At 39.0% G+C, this 18,214-nt stretch overlaps 1 protein-coding gene across 2 annotated transcripts in view; it reads right to left on the bottom strand.

Moving 5' to 3' along the window:
* Nucleotides 1-18,214, bottom strand: part of LOC121328136 (neuroligin-4, X-linked) — a 71,199-nt gene that overhangs the window by 16,171 nt on the left and 36,814 nt on the right. For both annotated transcript variants that reach the window (XM_041272648.1, XM_041272649.1), the window contains one exon: nt 618-803. In XM_041272648.1, coding sequence (XP_041128582.1) covers nt 618-803 — 186 coding nt within the window. The remainder of the gene's footprint in view (nt 1-617; nt 804-18,214) is intronic.

Raw genomic sequence — 18,214 nt, 5'->3', positions numbered from 1 at the left:
ATGATGTTTTTCTTGCCATTGCTATTTAATTCAGCAGGCCTTTTTGAGTGGGTGGTAAAATAATGTTGGGCTCACAGTTGCCAATAAAGTCATCAAATTTTTAGAAAACTAAATCAACAAGCATATTAAAATGGACTCTATAAAAGGTTTAATCTATAGAGCACATACTCTGTGGACAAGACATTCTCAAGGTGAAAAAAAGAAAGAAAAAAACCTTGTCAATTACACTAGTTCCATAGTCTATAGGCAGCAATGACCTAACATCTAGTCCCTCTGATAATCTGTCATGCTTCAAATTGACATGGCTTGAATTTATTAGTAGTTTTTAGGAGGTAACATTGATCTCAAATCAATTTCCATGGTCACCACCTGTGACATTTGTATCCTCTGTGTTTGTGTTGTTTACAGTACTTGTATTACGATTCCTTCCAATTCAACTGCAAGGTGTGTCACTGTATAAGTGTCCCAGTAACATTATCAAGCAAAATGTCTGCTGCTATGTACCACAGTACCTCCAAAACTAATTAACTGTAAATATATTTTCAGTGAACCTTGATACACATGTTGTGCTTTGATCTCTTTGTTGAAAATGTTATAATAAAACAAAACAAATTTACCTTCTGAATAATGAGACAGTGTCAGCAGACTAACACACGATGCCCCAGCTCCAGATCCAAATATTGTTACTCTCTTGGGATCCCCTTTAAAAGTTTGAATATTTTCTTTGATCCATCTCAGAGCCTGGATTTGGTCAAGCAATCCATAGTTTCCTTTAGCAGCTTGGTCACCTGTGCTTAGAAAACCTAGACAAGGCAAACAATACAATGAAACATAAATAGGAAAAACATGTACAGACACACATCCTCCGCTGCAACTCTATCTATCATACAGTACATGATAATATAATGGAATGCATATTGTTTGACAAATACAGCAGTGCATTAGTATTGAAATCATAAAGTGTCTTCATATCTGTAAATATTTCCTGTACAACTATTAGTCAATATCTTCACAAGGTGAGAGTAATAATTTGTTATGAAAATGAGAATGTATTTTCCATTGCAATAATATCACTGTAAAAATAAAATGAAGCATAAGCAAGGATTATTTTTTTTTACTAACTTTCAGCTACGAATCTTATTTTTCAACGTACATTATGTGTGTGTGTGTGTGTGAACTTGTGCTAAGGAATGCCCATGGTTTACTTCTGCAATTTTAATTGTGTTTCTGCTATCAGTATAGCTGTTTTTAAAAACATACAAAAAGACTAAATAAACAATAATTCCTGTGTGCAATTACTTTATGATTACATTGCATACAATATTGGTTCCCTTTCAATTCGAAGACGACCACCACCAGATAGGTATGGGATATTCCTGCCCTTCGGGTAGGTATTGCTCAGCTCTCTATACCAGAGCTGCCGAAAGGGACCTTCCTGGGATGACGCCACCATGGCCCTTGAGAGGGACGTGGCCTGTAGTGGCTGTGAGGCCTTTGAGCCTCGGCTGAAAGAAGCCTGTTTAGAGAGAGCCAGGAGGACGAGCTCTGCATCCTCCACGGCCGGAACGTCAGCAGCTCTGGGTGCCCCAGACGACATGTCCCAGGGATCCCTGCTTGATATTGCTAATGCGCATGCTGCTTGCAGTCGCTCCCCATCTCTGCAGGCGAGATGGGTGAATCTGCATGGGGTAGGTCGACTTGAACTGTCACCAGAACAGTACCAGTCCCACAGCCCCACTAGGTGACCTAAGGCATCGCCTACAGGGCACATCAGCAGAGAACCGAGCCAAATCGGCAGTCAGAGGGAACGCAGGTTGTGGTCAGTCCACAAACCAGCTTTACAGAAGGCGTTTTCAGGGCCACCTGTAAGCGAGCCATTCATCTCGTAGACCCTATCTCCCACAGAGAGGGTTACTACTTGAGGTACTTTCTGGTACCCAAGAAAGACGACAGCTTTTGCCCCATCTTAAGACTTGAAACTCCTGAACGGGTTTTTGAAAGAATGAAGGTTCCGAATGCTGACGCACCATCACATCCTCCAGTCCATCCGGCTGGGCGACTGGTTCACCACCATAGACTGTCCCGTCTACAGTGGTGTTCCCATTCGTCCAGACAACAGGAAGCATCTGCGCTTTTCCTTTCTAGGAAGCATGTACGAGTTTGCTGTGCTGCCATTCGGCCTCTCCCTGGCTCCGGCTGGACTCCACTACGATGTGCACATACCTGTCGGATGACAGAGTCGCAGCTATCCAGGGTTGCCTCTCCCTGTTTCGACAGGGATCGCAGGTCACCCTCAGATCATGCCAGAAACTACTGGGTCTGATGGCCGCGGCCATCTCAGCCATTCCTCTGGGTTTGCTTTGCATGCGCCTGCTACAAGCGTGGCTCAATCTGTTTCACCTCAATGCCAAACGCGACAGACACCGCCGCCTGACTGTGTCTTACACGTGCTCAGCAGCCATACACTGGTGGAGGGTTCCCAGCGGGTAAGTGAGCTGCAGGTGCTGTCTGTGCACAGCTCCTGCATGCATATTTGGGAAACCCTGCTTTCGTCCCCAAGGTGATTACAGCCTTCCACATTAACCAATCAGATTTCCAATCTGTGGAACTGGAGTCCTTTCATCCACCCCATCTGCTTCAATGGAGGATGAGAGATTAAATACCCTTTGCCCAGTGCGGGCATTGAGAGGCTACGTGCATACGACAAGAGCACTGCGTCAGTCCAACCAGCTCTTTGTCTGCCATGGAACACGGACCCCAGGACAGCCCCTCTCTAAGCAGCGTCTGTTTCACTGGATTGTGGACAGTCTCGACTGCGTACAATGGTGCTGGCTTGCCCCCTCTGGGTAGGGTAGCCGGACCCTCCACTAGAAGGTTGGCTACATCTTGGGCCCTTTTCAAAGGTGCCTCGATGTCTGACATTTGTACTATGGCTAGCTGGGCTACGTCGCATATTTTCACTAGGTTCTACCAAAATAATGTGGTAGACCCTGCCTTGCAAGACCCTGCCCCGCAAGGGTCCTTGAGGGTGTAAGTTTACACCGCTAACCCCTGGGTTAGACAGTGTTGTGCGTCCCTCATTTGCTGCCGTTCCTTCTCTCTCGCGACGGCTTTGGTATAGGTTATCCCATAGCTATCTGGTGGTGGTCGTCTTCGAATTGAAAAGGAACGTTAGGTTACTTACCGTAACCCTGGTTCCCTGAAAGAGAAGATGACCACCACCTACAAGGTCGCTTCGGTTGCCCTCACGGGTTAGACAGAAAAAGAGGAGGATCTTCCTGTGAGTGATGGTTTTATTCCCTTAGTGGGCGGGACTGAGTACGTCATCCCAGGAAGGGGCCTTTCGGCAGCTATGGTATAGAGAGCTCAGCGATACCTACCCGAAGGGCAGGAATATCCCATACCTAGCAGGTGGTGGTCGTCTTCTCTTTCAGGGAGCCAGGGTTATGGTAAGTAACCTAACGTTATCTTCATCACAGTTGTTGTTTTCTTTGTTATTTGCCTCTAGAAGGATCATCATTAAAATGTAATGCTAGGATTCATAATATGATATCAAGAAAACATGCAAAGCAAAACACTCAGTAATTATCTAGTTAAAATTGTACAGATAGAGTATACATGCACAGGTACAATATAAAAACCATTGATCTTTGTGTTGACTTTTTTTAAAAGAATACATAATGCCCACTTTTCACACTCAACCTTCTTGGGGAAAGGTTTGAAATGAACTGCTTCTGATCCTCAGCATACACATGAACCCAAACAGGGTGAAGATTTTTCTGAGCTCATTTAATCTCCTTGACAAATTACCAGAACATTTTATTAAGCATTAAACATATAAATCCCTGCAATCTGGATTCTGGGAATTTGAAGTAAATTATCCTTTACTAAGTAGAAAAAATGGCTTCTATGTAACACTTGCAAGGAGTTTAAGTCTAACATATAAGATGCCACACAGAAATTCTCAATTTTAAACTTTCCATGTTGGGTTATTTTGCTTCAGTATTAGGTTGCTTTCCGTAATACATAATCATGGAGCAAAAAAACAAAAAAACATAGAATCACAATTGGTTCATAAAAAGATACCAAAAGAGAAATTTCAAAAAAGGCTGTGGATATGTTCAGCAGCCATTGGAAATAGTTTTAGAACAGAAGGCAGTCAAATTGTACATTATTAAACTTAACCCAACCTTATTCCTAACATTGGCCCTGCAGTAACATTACTCTAAACTTTACCAAACAACTCATGACCGTGAAACCTTCAGTTTCACATTTCTGACAATGTCTGGATCCCAAATACGTCAACATTGATGACTATCGGACAATCCGGTTATATGCAAGGCAAAAATGCACAACAAAGACTTTATTGTGCTTTTATTATGCATACCCTATAATTTTCTAAAAGCATAATAGTTACATCTTCTGAAACATTTATTAGTGTTTGGCACAAATTAGGTGATTAGCTTAGTCCCCAGTCAACCTAGGAAACTGGTCTTTGGAGTATTGATATTAGGGATTTTTAAACACAAATTAGAGGATTTGTAGAATATATTTGCAATTCCAATGTGGAACAAGAACATAGTGTTTAATCAAAAGCTGCAAGTAGACATTGGATCAGGATGCGTACCACTGGCACCTCGAGCAGTTCCTGAGGAAACTGGCAGAGTTGCTGGAGACAAAACATATGGGGAAAAAACAAGTCCCGAGGCTCTTGTAGAAAATAGATCCTGTTTGTCATTGAGGATTGAAGAGAGCTAAAGACAGCTGGTCAGGAGATTACAGCCTGCTCTCAGCAGGCACACACTGGCAGTGGAGTAGGAGCCTTAACAGCAGACTCCAGCTCCCTGCTATCATTGTTGAAATGGCACTGTGTCTGCAGGCTGTGGAATGAAGTGCATAGAAACAGAAGCTCTGACTAGACTCGCTACTGGAAGAAGCACTGGTCTATAAACCTGGTATTGGAAAGCAAACGTTTGCAAAATAAAAAAAAAAAAAAGTTTTAAACATTCAAAAAATGTATGCCAAATACCTTTGCCCTTTTAGTCACTCAATATCTCTGTTTAGCAGGAGTTACTGTTTTGTAAAAAGGAGCGCAAATGCTGTGAGGATACTACCTATTATTTCCATACATTTTTGGAGGTTAGCTGCATATGGTAACATAAGTTAATGTCAAACAAAAAGAGGCTTGACTAGTGAACTGTACTGTAGCGTGAATGATAGATTTCAGCTCTATGTTATTTATATGGATTTATATGCCTAAAGGAAATTAACACTACTTCTGGAAATAATGTGTACAGTTTGTTCTTGATGCTGTCACATTTAGCCAAAATGCTATAAATCCTATCAACTGTGCCACCAATCCAGTTTAATTTACACATCACAGCCCACCAGCACTGGTAACATCCTGTAATCTCTCCAATCATTTTTGTAATTTTTTTAATTGCTTCCCACCCACCTCGTCTTCAAAAGTTTGTGACTCATGAGTGCAATAAGTTGCGTTAGAAACTGAAAGATTAATTTGCTACATGAGCTAACGGTTGCGTGGACCAGCATGTATTTACTGGATTCGAGGACGACCCAAGCCCCAAGCCATTATTTGTAGGGAGGTTTTGTTAAACAGAACTCTTAAACCTGCAAATTTGAGATGCCATTTCTCTACAAGCATTCAGAATGTGAAAAATGCATTCAACAAAAGAAACAGGAACTTTACCATCAGCAACTTTCAATGTGCAAAAAATGACAACATTCCATGTTGACCTGATAGCAAAGATCCAATCCCAGGAATCTCATTAAGTTAGGTACATACTTTCTACATGCACTTACACATATACACATAAAAAGTAGTTTCGAAAATAAGTGTCCCAGTAAAGAAAAAGGTTGGGAACCACCATTTAAATTCATTCATTTAATCTTTTTTTTTTCAGTTATAATTAAGTAGTGCTTCTGTTTGTTTCTTCGAAATGTATTGTACCTTGCTCCGAAATTAAAGTATGTCTGAATTGTTTCCATTTTATTAAATACATACATTTCATATGTACAGAACGATATACAATTATTTTGTTGGTAATTTATTTAAGTTTAGCAAATTAAGTTGATGGAATGCGCTTGATTTTTGTCTACCTTTCTGTAAGTAACCTTTAATGAAGTTAAACAAAAAAAAAAAAAAAAAGATTTCTATAGTGTTCATACACTCCCTACGTCAAACATGTTAGACTCACTTAGGTCCTTATAGCCGCTTCTTAAAGGTAGCACACAACATAACAAACTGATGTGTTTTTTGCCATTTTACATAATGGTATACAGTTATCTTTCTAGAATTTGTTACAAGGAAATCGGTGGGAAATAGAGGCTCTTGCACAGAAAACAAATGCTGTTAAAAAAAAAAAAAAGTTGGAAATTCAAGTAAATATCCAATTTAAACAAAAAAATAAAGTATGTTATTTCTCCCACACAGGACAGTGAATATATAAACATGAGTCCTTGTGCTGATAAAAAAAGCACAACAACCACGCCTTTGGTTCACTGGCATGAACTTAATACAGATTGCTAACGGTTGAAAAGTTAATTAACACATGCATGTAAGCAAAACAGTATGCATTAGACCAGCAAGGGAAGGTTGACTAAAAAAGTTGGTTAAGGTTGTTTAAAACTTGACTTATGATGCACACAGACAAGCCAGTGATTCTGACATCCCTGACACATGTATTTGTCATTGTTACAGGCTTCATTTTCACTCTAAGACATGATGCAGTGAACTGCAGTGTTACATATATGTACACAAAAAGAAAATACAGTCCATGTGTCAACCTAACTTTTCTGTACCAATGCCAGTTGCTAGAATCAAGGGTTGCAAACAGATGCAAAAAAAGTCACATTTATTAAACTGGAGTTTTGGAAAACAATGAGAAATTGTGAGCTCTTATTAATAATTTATTACTGCCTGTTTGGTTAACCATTTAAAAAAATGGTATTATATATAGATATATATATCAAGACTACTATATATGGTTCTGAAGACTACCACCACACATGTTAGGAATCCGGATGGTAGTCTTTACATCATGAAATACCATCATGGTATAGTGTATCCTAGTGACTCAGCCCTAGTACACAGGTACAATATTCGTGCGTTCAGGCATTAATAGCAAGTCACACTGCAATAAAAGGGTTGAATATTCCTGTGAGAGGCAAGTGATTCTCTAGCCACCACTGAAAAAAACTGGATAATTTTTTACCCAGCTGATCTTCCACAAGATGGATGCTGTAGTTTTTTGGGGAGCAAATATCCTCTGGGCTGTTCCGTACCACAGATACTAAAGGCACATGTACATTATCAATTGCACCTGACATTTCAGTTTGACCAGCTGTTGCTGCTGTACTGTAGCTGGTTAGGAAAGATGTGTTCTTGTGTCCTCTAAAACAAAGCAGCTATTATACCAGACCGTGCCTCGCTGAGGGATCATTGGCTGATCCCCACACAGTGGCCTGAAGGACCTGGCAGTATAGAAATGAAGGGCTGCAGCTGTGGCTTTTTTGGAGCCTAGGAAAAGATGGAAAAATGTCCTGTTTACAGAAATGAAATAAGTCATAGAGACTAGGACATGCACCTGGAGGACTGTGGGTATTTTGTATTTTTTAATAAACTACATTTTACATAAGGACAAAGGTACATCCAACTGTACATAATAAAGCTGTCATTCTTTTGTGGCTTTTTGATAACATAAATCACAAGAGTGTCACCAAAAGCCTGAGCTGTAATGTTTTATTTGTTACAGTAGCTGTAAACAATTTGATAACCTTCTCTAGTTTTCTACAATTTATCACATTTATAAAAACAAAATTTAAAAAGTGCAACACAACATTTTTATTTTATGTTGTTTTGTTATAACTGATATTATTTTTTAAAACTAGAATTTTTGAAATCTCAGGGAAAAAAAGAAAAATGAGCACATGTTTCCATTCTCACATGATAAAAAGATTCTATTTAAGGCTTGGTACCATTGTGTGCACAATTCATGGGTAAAATGCCAGCTACATGCCTACTGTGAATGACTGTTTCTCTGGCTTTAGTTACAAGGTTTAGCAGTTTATGAAGGAAAGCCATTGTGAGGTAACAACAGTCCCCAGGTGGACAGAGTACTGTGACAAAGACTGAGAAGCAAGTTCTGAGCCAACTCTACACACTGACACCAACAGCTGTCAGAGACTGTGGACTGAGCCAAACATTACATAGGGCAGAGTGATGCGTAACAGGTCTTGTCTTACAGCCAGTAGTAGCATGGCTCAGCTGAAATGGGGAAAGAATAAAGATGCAAATGGAAGGACTGTCATCCATTTAATTATTGTTGGATTTAGGGCCTTGGTAGCACATTATTGATTGAGAATCACAAACAGAATTTTGTATTACTATTTTTAACAACATATAAGGACTCTGATTGTGAGGAATCACAGGATCCACATCATCATCTAGGTTTTTGCAATTAAATGAGATTTCTGAAGGCTGCTGGAAAATCTATCAAGTACAGTGAATATAACTGCATTAAAAGACACCCAAGTAATTTATAATAACAATAGGTTTCATTGTCTGGGCTAAATATAAAAGTTATCTAGGGTCCTGTTTTAAAAATGAGACTAAACCCCTTTCAAAAACAGTTTAATAAACTTCAAACTTGAATCAATTAATCAAAACAAGTTCTAAAAAAAAACAGTATTTAACATAACATTCTTTATAAACAGCCCATAAAGTTTTATGAATATGGTACATGATGCTTCAGTTACAACTGTATTATTAAACCGGTGTTGTCCAATAGAAAATCGCTGACTAGCCACAGGTATGGCTACGACAACACTGCTTTAGCCACATACACTAATTGTAGTAGAATATGCCCTACATACACTTACACAACACAGGTAAATGTACTTCAACACTGTAAAAGAAAGTGTTATATACCACAAACCTGGTGTTCATACACAGGCAAGTTAGTGTTAATATCAAATAACAACACAATAATTTGTGTTTTTTTTTTTAACGCTAGGCTGTTAGTAGTAAAATCAACAAGCAACACTACAATAATGTTTAAATGCAGCGGTCCAGATAAGATGCGTATCTGCCGTTTTTACACATAAAACAAAAAACAAAATATGCACTAAATTTTAAGTTAATACGTAAAAATACCCACAGGTTGTCTGCCTCTGCTCCCGCCTCCCCCTAAAACAACTACATCTCCCAGAATACAATGTCTTCAGTTACTAGGAAATTGTACACAAGAAAAACCAACCCAACGAACATTACCCAGTCTCTGGCTAGCCCTCTTGTCTTTGCAGCCAATCACAGTAAGAATAAGAAAAATTCGAAGCTACACAAGTTGAAGCGTAAACACCACAGTCCAGCTATAAATCCAACTGGAACCATCATCAGAGGCAACTGCTAAAGAAAGGTGCCTATAATATTAAACTAACTGTTTTATAACTTATTAATGTATTTCCTTGTTTTATTTACCTGTATGGCTTTATATTTAAGTTTTAACCTGTTCGCTTGTGCACATCCTTCTTTAACACATACCAAAGATTCTCAATTGGATTTAGATCAGCACTTTGACGAGGCCATTCCATAACCTTGCTTTTATTCTTCTTTAACCATTCTGAAGTACATTTTGATGTGTGCTTTGGACCGTTGTTGTGTTGGAACGTCCAGTTGCGCTTTAAACTTAAAAAGTTTTGTAGGTTTCAGATGATTGGCCGATATATTTTGGTATGCTATGCAATCCATTTTACCATGTATTGGAACTAAATTGTTGCCATTAGAAGAAAAACAGACTCATAGAAGGATATTACCACATCCATGCTTGACAGTAGGCATAGCGTTCTTTTCTTTGTACGCCTCACAAGACTTTCTCCAAATGTAACGACTATCAGTGTGACCAAATAGCTCGATTTTTGTTTCATCACTCCACAAAACCTATAACCAGATATCATATCCGTCATTCAAATGCCTTTTTGCAAACTTTAAGTGATTGCCCTTGTGACATTTTCCTAAAAGTGACCACTGAGACCTTTAACATTCAATACTTGACCAACGGTTGAAATGGTCAAGTACTTTGCCACACGTGATGTCAGGATGGGATGGATCATGCTTCACTAGCTGCACTGCTGGAGGTACTAGACAGCAGATAGGAGGTTGAGGAAAGATGGAGAGAGGAACAGTACATGGCACTGATCGAGAGGGTCGGGCTGACGATACCGCCCATTGTACCAGTTGGACCGGTGATGATGGCCCCAAAGGCAAGGGCGCAGAAAATGATGGCAAAGGATGACCCAGAAGCTTACCTGGTCGCCTTTGAGTGTGTCATAGCCCAAGGAATTCTGGGCAAGCCAGCTGGGACCCTGTCTGATCGGGGAGGCTCAGCCAGCCTACCAGGCCATGACAGATGCCGAAGCCAGCCAGTACAACCTGGTAAAGCAAGCCATTCTGCGCCGTCTGAACATCACAGGGGAAACACACCGAGTACTGCTCCGGGAGTACCAGAGATCCCCGGAGACACACGCCAGGATTGTTGCGCAGTTGTGTGACCACATGGTGCGCTGGCTCAACCCCGCCCAGAAAATGAGATTGGAGATGGGCGAGGCTATCATGGTAGAGCAGTTCTGTCATGTGGTCAGCACCAAAATCCCCCAGCATGGATACGGCACCACAACCCCAACAACCTGGAAGATGCTGCGGAACTAGCGGAGGACTTCAAGGACTCCCTGGTTTCCATCCAGGCCAGCCTAGTCACTGCTCCAGCACAACGGAACAGCCGAGCACCACCTCCTCTCTCTGCTCCACCATTACCAGGACTGAGACCTCCCCAATGGGCAAACTTGCCTCCCCTCCATGGTTGGCCCCCAGCTGGGGTAGAGTTGCTGCTCCTGCCCCATTGCCATACCAGCAAAAGGACAAATATTTAGCCTCTGCTCCCTCCTTCCCCTCTACCTGTTTTAGCACTATCCTTTTTGTAGCAAGGCAACCACAACTGAATACAATATTCTAGATGAGGTCTTACTAATGCATTGTAAAGTTGTAACATTATTTCCCTTGATTAAAATTCAATACTTCTCATTATATATCCAAGCATTTTGTTGGCCTTTTAATAGCTTCCCCACATTGTTTAGATGAAGACATTTCTGAGTAAACATAAACTCCTAGGTCTTTTTCATAGATTCCTTCTTCAATTTCAGTACCTCCCATTTGGTATTTGTGACTGTGAATGGGTGATATCAGACCAGAAACAAGAACGAACACAGAACTCGGAAATGGTGAATAATTAATAATTACTGGTAATAATTAAACAGACAGAAAATAAAAGGTCTGTAACAAAAACACTGACACCAAAACAAGACATTGCACTTGAGCCAAAATAAATACACAAACAAAACGTACTAACACTAAACAGAGAGACAAACAGTGGACAAACACTAAACAAGTGCTGTGCTGGTGTTTCCAGCATGTTGTAGCAATTGCTTATAAATCTCTTCTTTTTTTCACCCGTTCTCCACTTACAAACACACAACCCTGAGTGAGTGAAAACATGCTGCTTTGTACCAAGAGTTGATTGCTAATCAATCATTCAACTGGAGTCTCGGTACAACTGCACATGAATTAATGAAGTGCAATTCCCTGTGCTCACATATTATTACATTTTACCTGCACGTGAAGTGCTGTGCAATCCTTGTGCCTAAATACAAATACACATTTTAAACACTTGTGCTAGTAACCCACATTATATCCCATGTACCAATGACTATACACCAACATTAACACACAACACGTAACATATAACACAGAAATAAACACGGGGCGGGGCAACATTGCCACAGTAATGGACATCTGTATTGCCTGTGTGCAGTACCTTACACTTTTCTGTATTAAATGTAATTTGCCATGTGTCTGCCGAGTTCTAAATACTGTCTATATAATTTTGAACAACCTTTGCTACTGCAACAATGTTTGCCACTCTGCTTCCTAAAGCAATTTATCAAGGCACTGACTAGAGGAGAGGCAAGCCTTGATTTAGTCTTTTCAAACAACGAAGACAGAATAACTAAAAGAGAGGTCAGAGAACCATTGGCAAATTCAGATCTGGTCTCATTTGAAGTGTTTTTTAAAACCCCAAAAGTACTGACATTTTTAAAAGGCAAACTATGAAGGAATGAAACATTGCTGCTGATGATGATGATGTCAGACATGGTCCGACATTGGACGGGAAAGGGAAAATTGTAATGTTGGCCCTGGTCTACCTAGGACTGCAAAGGGCCAAATCAAGGCATGCCTCTCTTCTAGTCGGTGCCTTGACAAATTGGGTTAGGAAGAAGTAATTTGTCATTACTACCATTTCAATTTTGTCTGTCATGCTCCCCACATTTTATATTGGGGAAGTTGAAATCCCCAATTAATATGGCTTCTTCTTTGCTGCATGCATTTTTAATGCCATTGAATAACAGATCATTTTGATCTGTACCTGAATTTGGCAGTCTATAGCATGCGCCTATTATTATGCCCTTTGAATTAGTGGAAATTATTCTGACCCATATTGATCCTGCATTGTTTTTTCTTCTAGATTTAAAACCTAGGCTCCAAGAGTATTTTTAATGTATAGCACTACCCCTCTGCCTCTTCTGTCCTGCCTATTCAGTACATAGGAAAGACAGGCAAATTGTGTCCTTTTGTCTTTACTTAGTGGCTGGTGTTCACTAAATGCTTCAACAGATGTTGGAAATACTGAGGTCTTTTTATGGCTATTGACTTTATAATGCAGCTTAAATACTGTGTACTGGTTTTCACTTATTGAATATATTTTAATGAATATATATTTTTAATTAGTTCTATTAAAGGTGTACATACATTTAATGTACATGTGACAATACTTTTGTCATGAACACATATTTGAAGTGCTTTTATTTTATTTTTTTTATAAAGATGGTTGAACTACCAGCAATTGTGTGTTTCGGTCTTTGTCATATTACTTAGGGCTAATGATCACTAAATGCTTATATGTAACATGTTTTCTTGAATTAGCTTGTAGCAAGTGTAGGTGCCAATACTTTTGTCTGGGACCGTATAATCCAGTGCCACACTCAGCCGATCAACACTGTAGAGCAGCCAACTAGGCAGAAAAAAAACGAATAGTGAAGACATCTTGGGCCATAGGTTAATTGTTGAAAGCCATGTTGGTAAAGGCAGGCTTCACTTTTCAACAGTTGCCTCAATGGATCATAGTGAGAAAACTGACTTTTTTTTCCAACATCAGTTGACCATGTAAACATTATTAAAAGACTATCAATGCACTATTGTCCTGCAAACACCCTACAGTACTAAACAATATAGTACTACTATAATATTTAATTAGAACTATGGTTATAATATTAATTTATAATACGAAAGACAGAAAGATGATATGGGAGCAGAAAACAGGTTTGGTGGATGCATACAATTGACATACCAGAGCTGAAGATATTTGAAACCAACAATTTTCACAGTTTTGTCGAAAAGGTTTTGTTGAATTGATTAACCCTTTGAGTTGTACAAACATACCAGTACGTTCTACAACTTTAAACTTGAATTACTGAGCCTACAAAACCCCTGATCATATAATATTGTAAAATTAGGTGTAACACCTTTTATTGGCTAAAATGGCTGTGCAAAAGCAACCAAAACAAAGTGGACACACCATCCAGGATACACTGAACACTGTTTAAATAAGAATGTATGGTAATCAATTTAAGACAGTACCAGTTACAAGACAATGACTTGGCAAGTGGATTGTATGATTAACATACACCACTGGGTTTAGGTTAACTTTCCAGTTGCTGACTGTTTATTGGTACTCTAATAAAAAATGTACTTATATCATATCAAATTTGCTGATTGTAATATGGAAACAGCTCAGTAGGCTTGATATCTATTGTACAGCCCTTTCTTGTTTGTTTTTAAATTACTTGCATATCACCTTATTTTTTTCCCTAACATGCTCTTCCTTAATAGTTCAATAGATACTCAAATGCTTGGAAATCTTCTTGTATCCTTTTCCAGCTTTATGATAATAATCATTTTCTGCATTTTATTTTTTTTTTTACTATTTGCTACCTCAAGTACTGGATCATTTATTGTTCTGTCACTTTCACGTCAATCTTGTTCCGTCTTCCTGAAGCTGCTGCTGTGTATTTTAAAATTTGAAGTTGTTTCATTTTCATAACCTTGGCCTTACTTGAAAGATCTAACTTTTTGATGTGTGTAGATCTGGTCTTGGGGTATTGACATTGCTGTCGGTGTCAAATGGGAAGGTGGTAAAGAAAAGACTGTTGTACAGTCCCATTTTTATTTACATTTTTTTCTGTTCAACTGCTATTTGTGAATCACAATTTAGAGCTTGTATGAACTGGAAAGCATTTTCTTTTTTCTTTTTATTTTTGTTGTGTAGCCTATATTTTAAAATCGCAATACTCTTTTTTGACTTTAGCAACAATAGTCTATTGAAACATGTATAGTCCCTAACATGATCAGCTAATCCCTTAGCAACAGACCTGGCAATCTATGAAGCCTTTAGTTTTCTTTTTGTTATTGCAAGCACTTAAGTCTGAGTGCCACAATGTAAGATAAGAGTATTTAGGATTATAATTTGATAAAAGCTTAAGAGTCTACATTGGTTTAAGTATACACTTTGAAGCAAAAAAAAAAAAAAAAAAAAAAAAAAAGGTTTTATCGGGTTATGGGCTCCATTTTACTTGAAATGGGAGAAAATATAGCTTAAGGTGGACATTTTCTTTTACAGAATATAGTAATTTATCAAAGCCTTCAAAAAAATATTCCCTTTGGTGTACACTATTCCTACTTGAAAGAGTATCCACCTAACTAGAACCAGATTATGATAGTCCCTGATGTAATTACTGTGCTGTCTAAAAAGAATTCAAAAGAGTGTGTGACAGTGACTCAGGACCATGATCTGAAGATCACTTGGACCAAAACCTGGGCTGCATTCAATAGGCAGAGCGCTCTGCCATGGCGCTACGTAACATAAGTTAGCTCTTATTGCACATTGTGTTACAAACAGAGAATTTTCAGGATGATGGAAAACACAGCACTAGCGTTGTTTTTGGATGAATTTATTCAAGCTTGCGCACAATAGGTACGTAGGTACAATAAGTTATAAGCAAGCACCATACATTTAAAATAAAATTACCGGTACATTTCATTAACCACATTAAAGAAATTAAAACAGCGATGTCAACATGCTACGTGCTAAATCTGAGTCGGTGATAACAACTATCATATTCGATTTTTTTATTTTTTATTTTTTTTTCCTGGGTTGGGAAATAATGTTAGCGATTTAATAAAGGTAACAAGAAGATAACAAAATGTGAATCTTGATGAGCAGAGTACAGTAGCTTGTAATTCCAGTCTAACTTTGTTTAAAAAAAAAAAAAAAAGTATTAAATATAAAAGTATATACTTTGGCTGTCGTAGTGTCGTTCTAACCTTTGTTTCACTGGAAAGACACAGTCATCTGACATATACCAGCGTGCTGACTAGACAGATTTGCTTGAGTTGTCAGGGGTGTTACACAGGGCAAACCTTGCTGGATTTGGTCACAAGCAATGTTTACGTGTACGTCACCCCAGAAATCACTCAAGCATTATCAATGAAAAATATTGATCCCTCTAAACGTGTTTTACCGGGATGATCTGTGAGCAGAATCTCGATTGAGAAACCACTGTTTGATTAAAGCACAGAACGTTATCTTGTTATAGAGTAAAAAAATTGGATTGCCTGTCGGGCAAGCAGCCAAAAAAACACGTTGTGCGACAGATTTTTTTGGTTGTCCCGGAACGTCGGGCTAGCGATTTTGCGAGCCCTGGAATGCAAATGGAATGCACCCATGAGTACAATTAATTTAAAGGATAGAAAAAAAGAAAAAATGCAATTTGTTGTGAAAATTTTAATTGTTACATAAGATTCTAGGCAGGGCATCATTGAGCCCTCAGCTGATTTAATCAAAACACAGACTCATGTATGACATAAAAACAACATCTCTTTCAACATCTCTGCAGACCCTTAAAGAGGTCCAGGAAGCACTATTTCACCCAGTGGTACACTGTTAATGTGGTCTAGAAATATCCACTCAACACAAAAGGCCGGTCCCAGTCTTAAGTATGCCCCAATATATAATTGTGTATGTCTTATATCCATATGAGACACATTCATTAATTAGATCAAGTAGGGTTGTCGACACACAACAGAGTAAGACCAGTAAAGAGTATTTAGTCAGAACTTGCAGTATTTGTTTACTCATTTACATGGTTTTACAGTATCTAATATCCAGTATTACGCTTTTTGTCATACCATGGTTGGCTGTTGAAGATTTACTGTACTGCACAAGCTATCCATCATGGTATTGTTCAAAACATCAGATAAACTGATGAAGAATATTCAAAACTGCATGTATATTTCATGTGTTATAACATGCTCTTTGGTGACTTATGTGATCAGAGAATATGAAATGCAACATCTATGCTCTTCAATCCATCTGCTTATTGTGATGCTGAACAAAACTCACTATGTATAATGTATAGATGCTTAGAGACCCCTTTAGGACATTCATTTCTCAAAAGCGATTGCTTATTTAAGCAACATTTTGGTGTAGGCATGCTATAAATTATTATTTGATCCCTAACAACAGATACAACCCTCCTATTCCTTTCCATTCTATGTTCTACCCTTAAGTACGTAACACCACACTATATTAATGCAAATCACCCAATTACACTGTTTAATTTAAATTGCTGAGGAGAACATATTTAGATTGGTTTCAGGGGCTATTGCACTTCTTGTGTGAGTACAGTATGGGTAAATTACAGTATGGATTAGTAATTTCATTTAACAAAATATTCCCTCTTTTGATTTAAATGCAGTGGTATGTGAAAATCTAACTACAAGGCTTTCACATTTTTTATAACATTCCTCAGTGGTGCCTCCTGCACGATAAGTCACTTGTTTCCATGCAGAAGTAAAGTATTTCTGGCCAATGAAAAGGTATTTAGAAAAAAAAAAATTTCACCCAATTCACACATTTCAGATCACGAGAATCCTTGCAAGAAATCTGCTTGACTGAAAGGGTTATTAATGTTCTTAATACGCAGCATTTGTTCAGCACCCTCATCCCACCCATCCCTGTAATAAGCAGCCTTATTTGTCTATTGTGCCCTTTAGACGGGTAAGCATTTACTGCACCACTGTTTTAAATTAGTGTCATAAAAAAATAAAATAAATTATATATAATTGGCCTGCGAGCATTGAGACCTTCAATACTCGACCTGTGGTTGAAATGGAAATCCCAGTCCCATTTGCAGCCAATTCAGTTTGAATATCTTTGGTAGTCAATCTCGGATTGTTATTAACCTTCCTCACAATTCTTCTACTTGTTCTTGTTGAAAAAACCGTCTTTCTTCCGGACCGAGGGAGTTTTGTGACAGTACTATGAGTCTTGTACTTCTTGACAATAGAAACAACATTTGAAATTGGGATACTCAAATGCTTGGAAATCTTCTTGTATCCTTTTCCAGCTTTATGATAATAATCATTTTCTGCATAAGATCTTCAGATAGCTCTTTACTTTTTCCCATATTGACTTCACGGGACGAGAGCTGGGGCTGGAGTGAAAGGTTGTTACTTGGAGAGGTAGTTTGAGGATTGGCCTCAGGGGATAGGATAGGAAAGAGGTGCCCAACCCGTGGGAGCCTTCTTGGCTGAAGAGGGGACGGCCTCGAAAGCTGGCTGTTCAGCAACCTCAAGAACCAGAAAACACGTAAGACAGGTTGGCTTGGCGGAGCCCACAACAGGCTCTGTGGAGCGGTAGTCATGTAGGAGGAATAGACTCTTGTGCTGAAGAACCTAGAAAAGGAATGCCAGAAGAGGGAGCTAGAAATGGAGCCCAGTCTCAGTTAAAGGAAGATAAAGAGCAGGAGCTGCTAAAGAATAGAGTGTGTGTGTGGCCGGGGGTCCCCTCTACCCCCCCCCCCCCCCCCCGGTGAGTTGCAGTTGTGTGTATGTAGGATTCTACAGCTGAGGAGGACCAGCACCCTAGGCTCTTCATTAAGTGCTGGTTAATGGTGGCTTTTGCTGCTGAGGTGGCTGCTCCAATTCTAAAGGAGTGAGGAGGGTAGAACTGAGGAGAAAGGCCTG

Source organism: Polyodon spathula, chromosome 15 (genome assembly GCF_017654505.1).
Source record: "Polyodon spathula isolate WHYD16114869_AA chromosome 15, ASM1765450v1, whole genome shotgun sequence".
Lineage (NCBI taxonomy): Eukaryota > Metazoa > Chordata > Actinopteri > Acipenseriformes > Polyodontidae > Polyodon > Polyodon spathula.
Note: the sequence above shows the minus strand (reverse complement) of the source record. Positions and strands in the feature narration are given on the sequence as shown.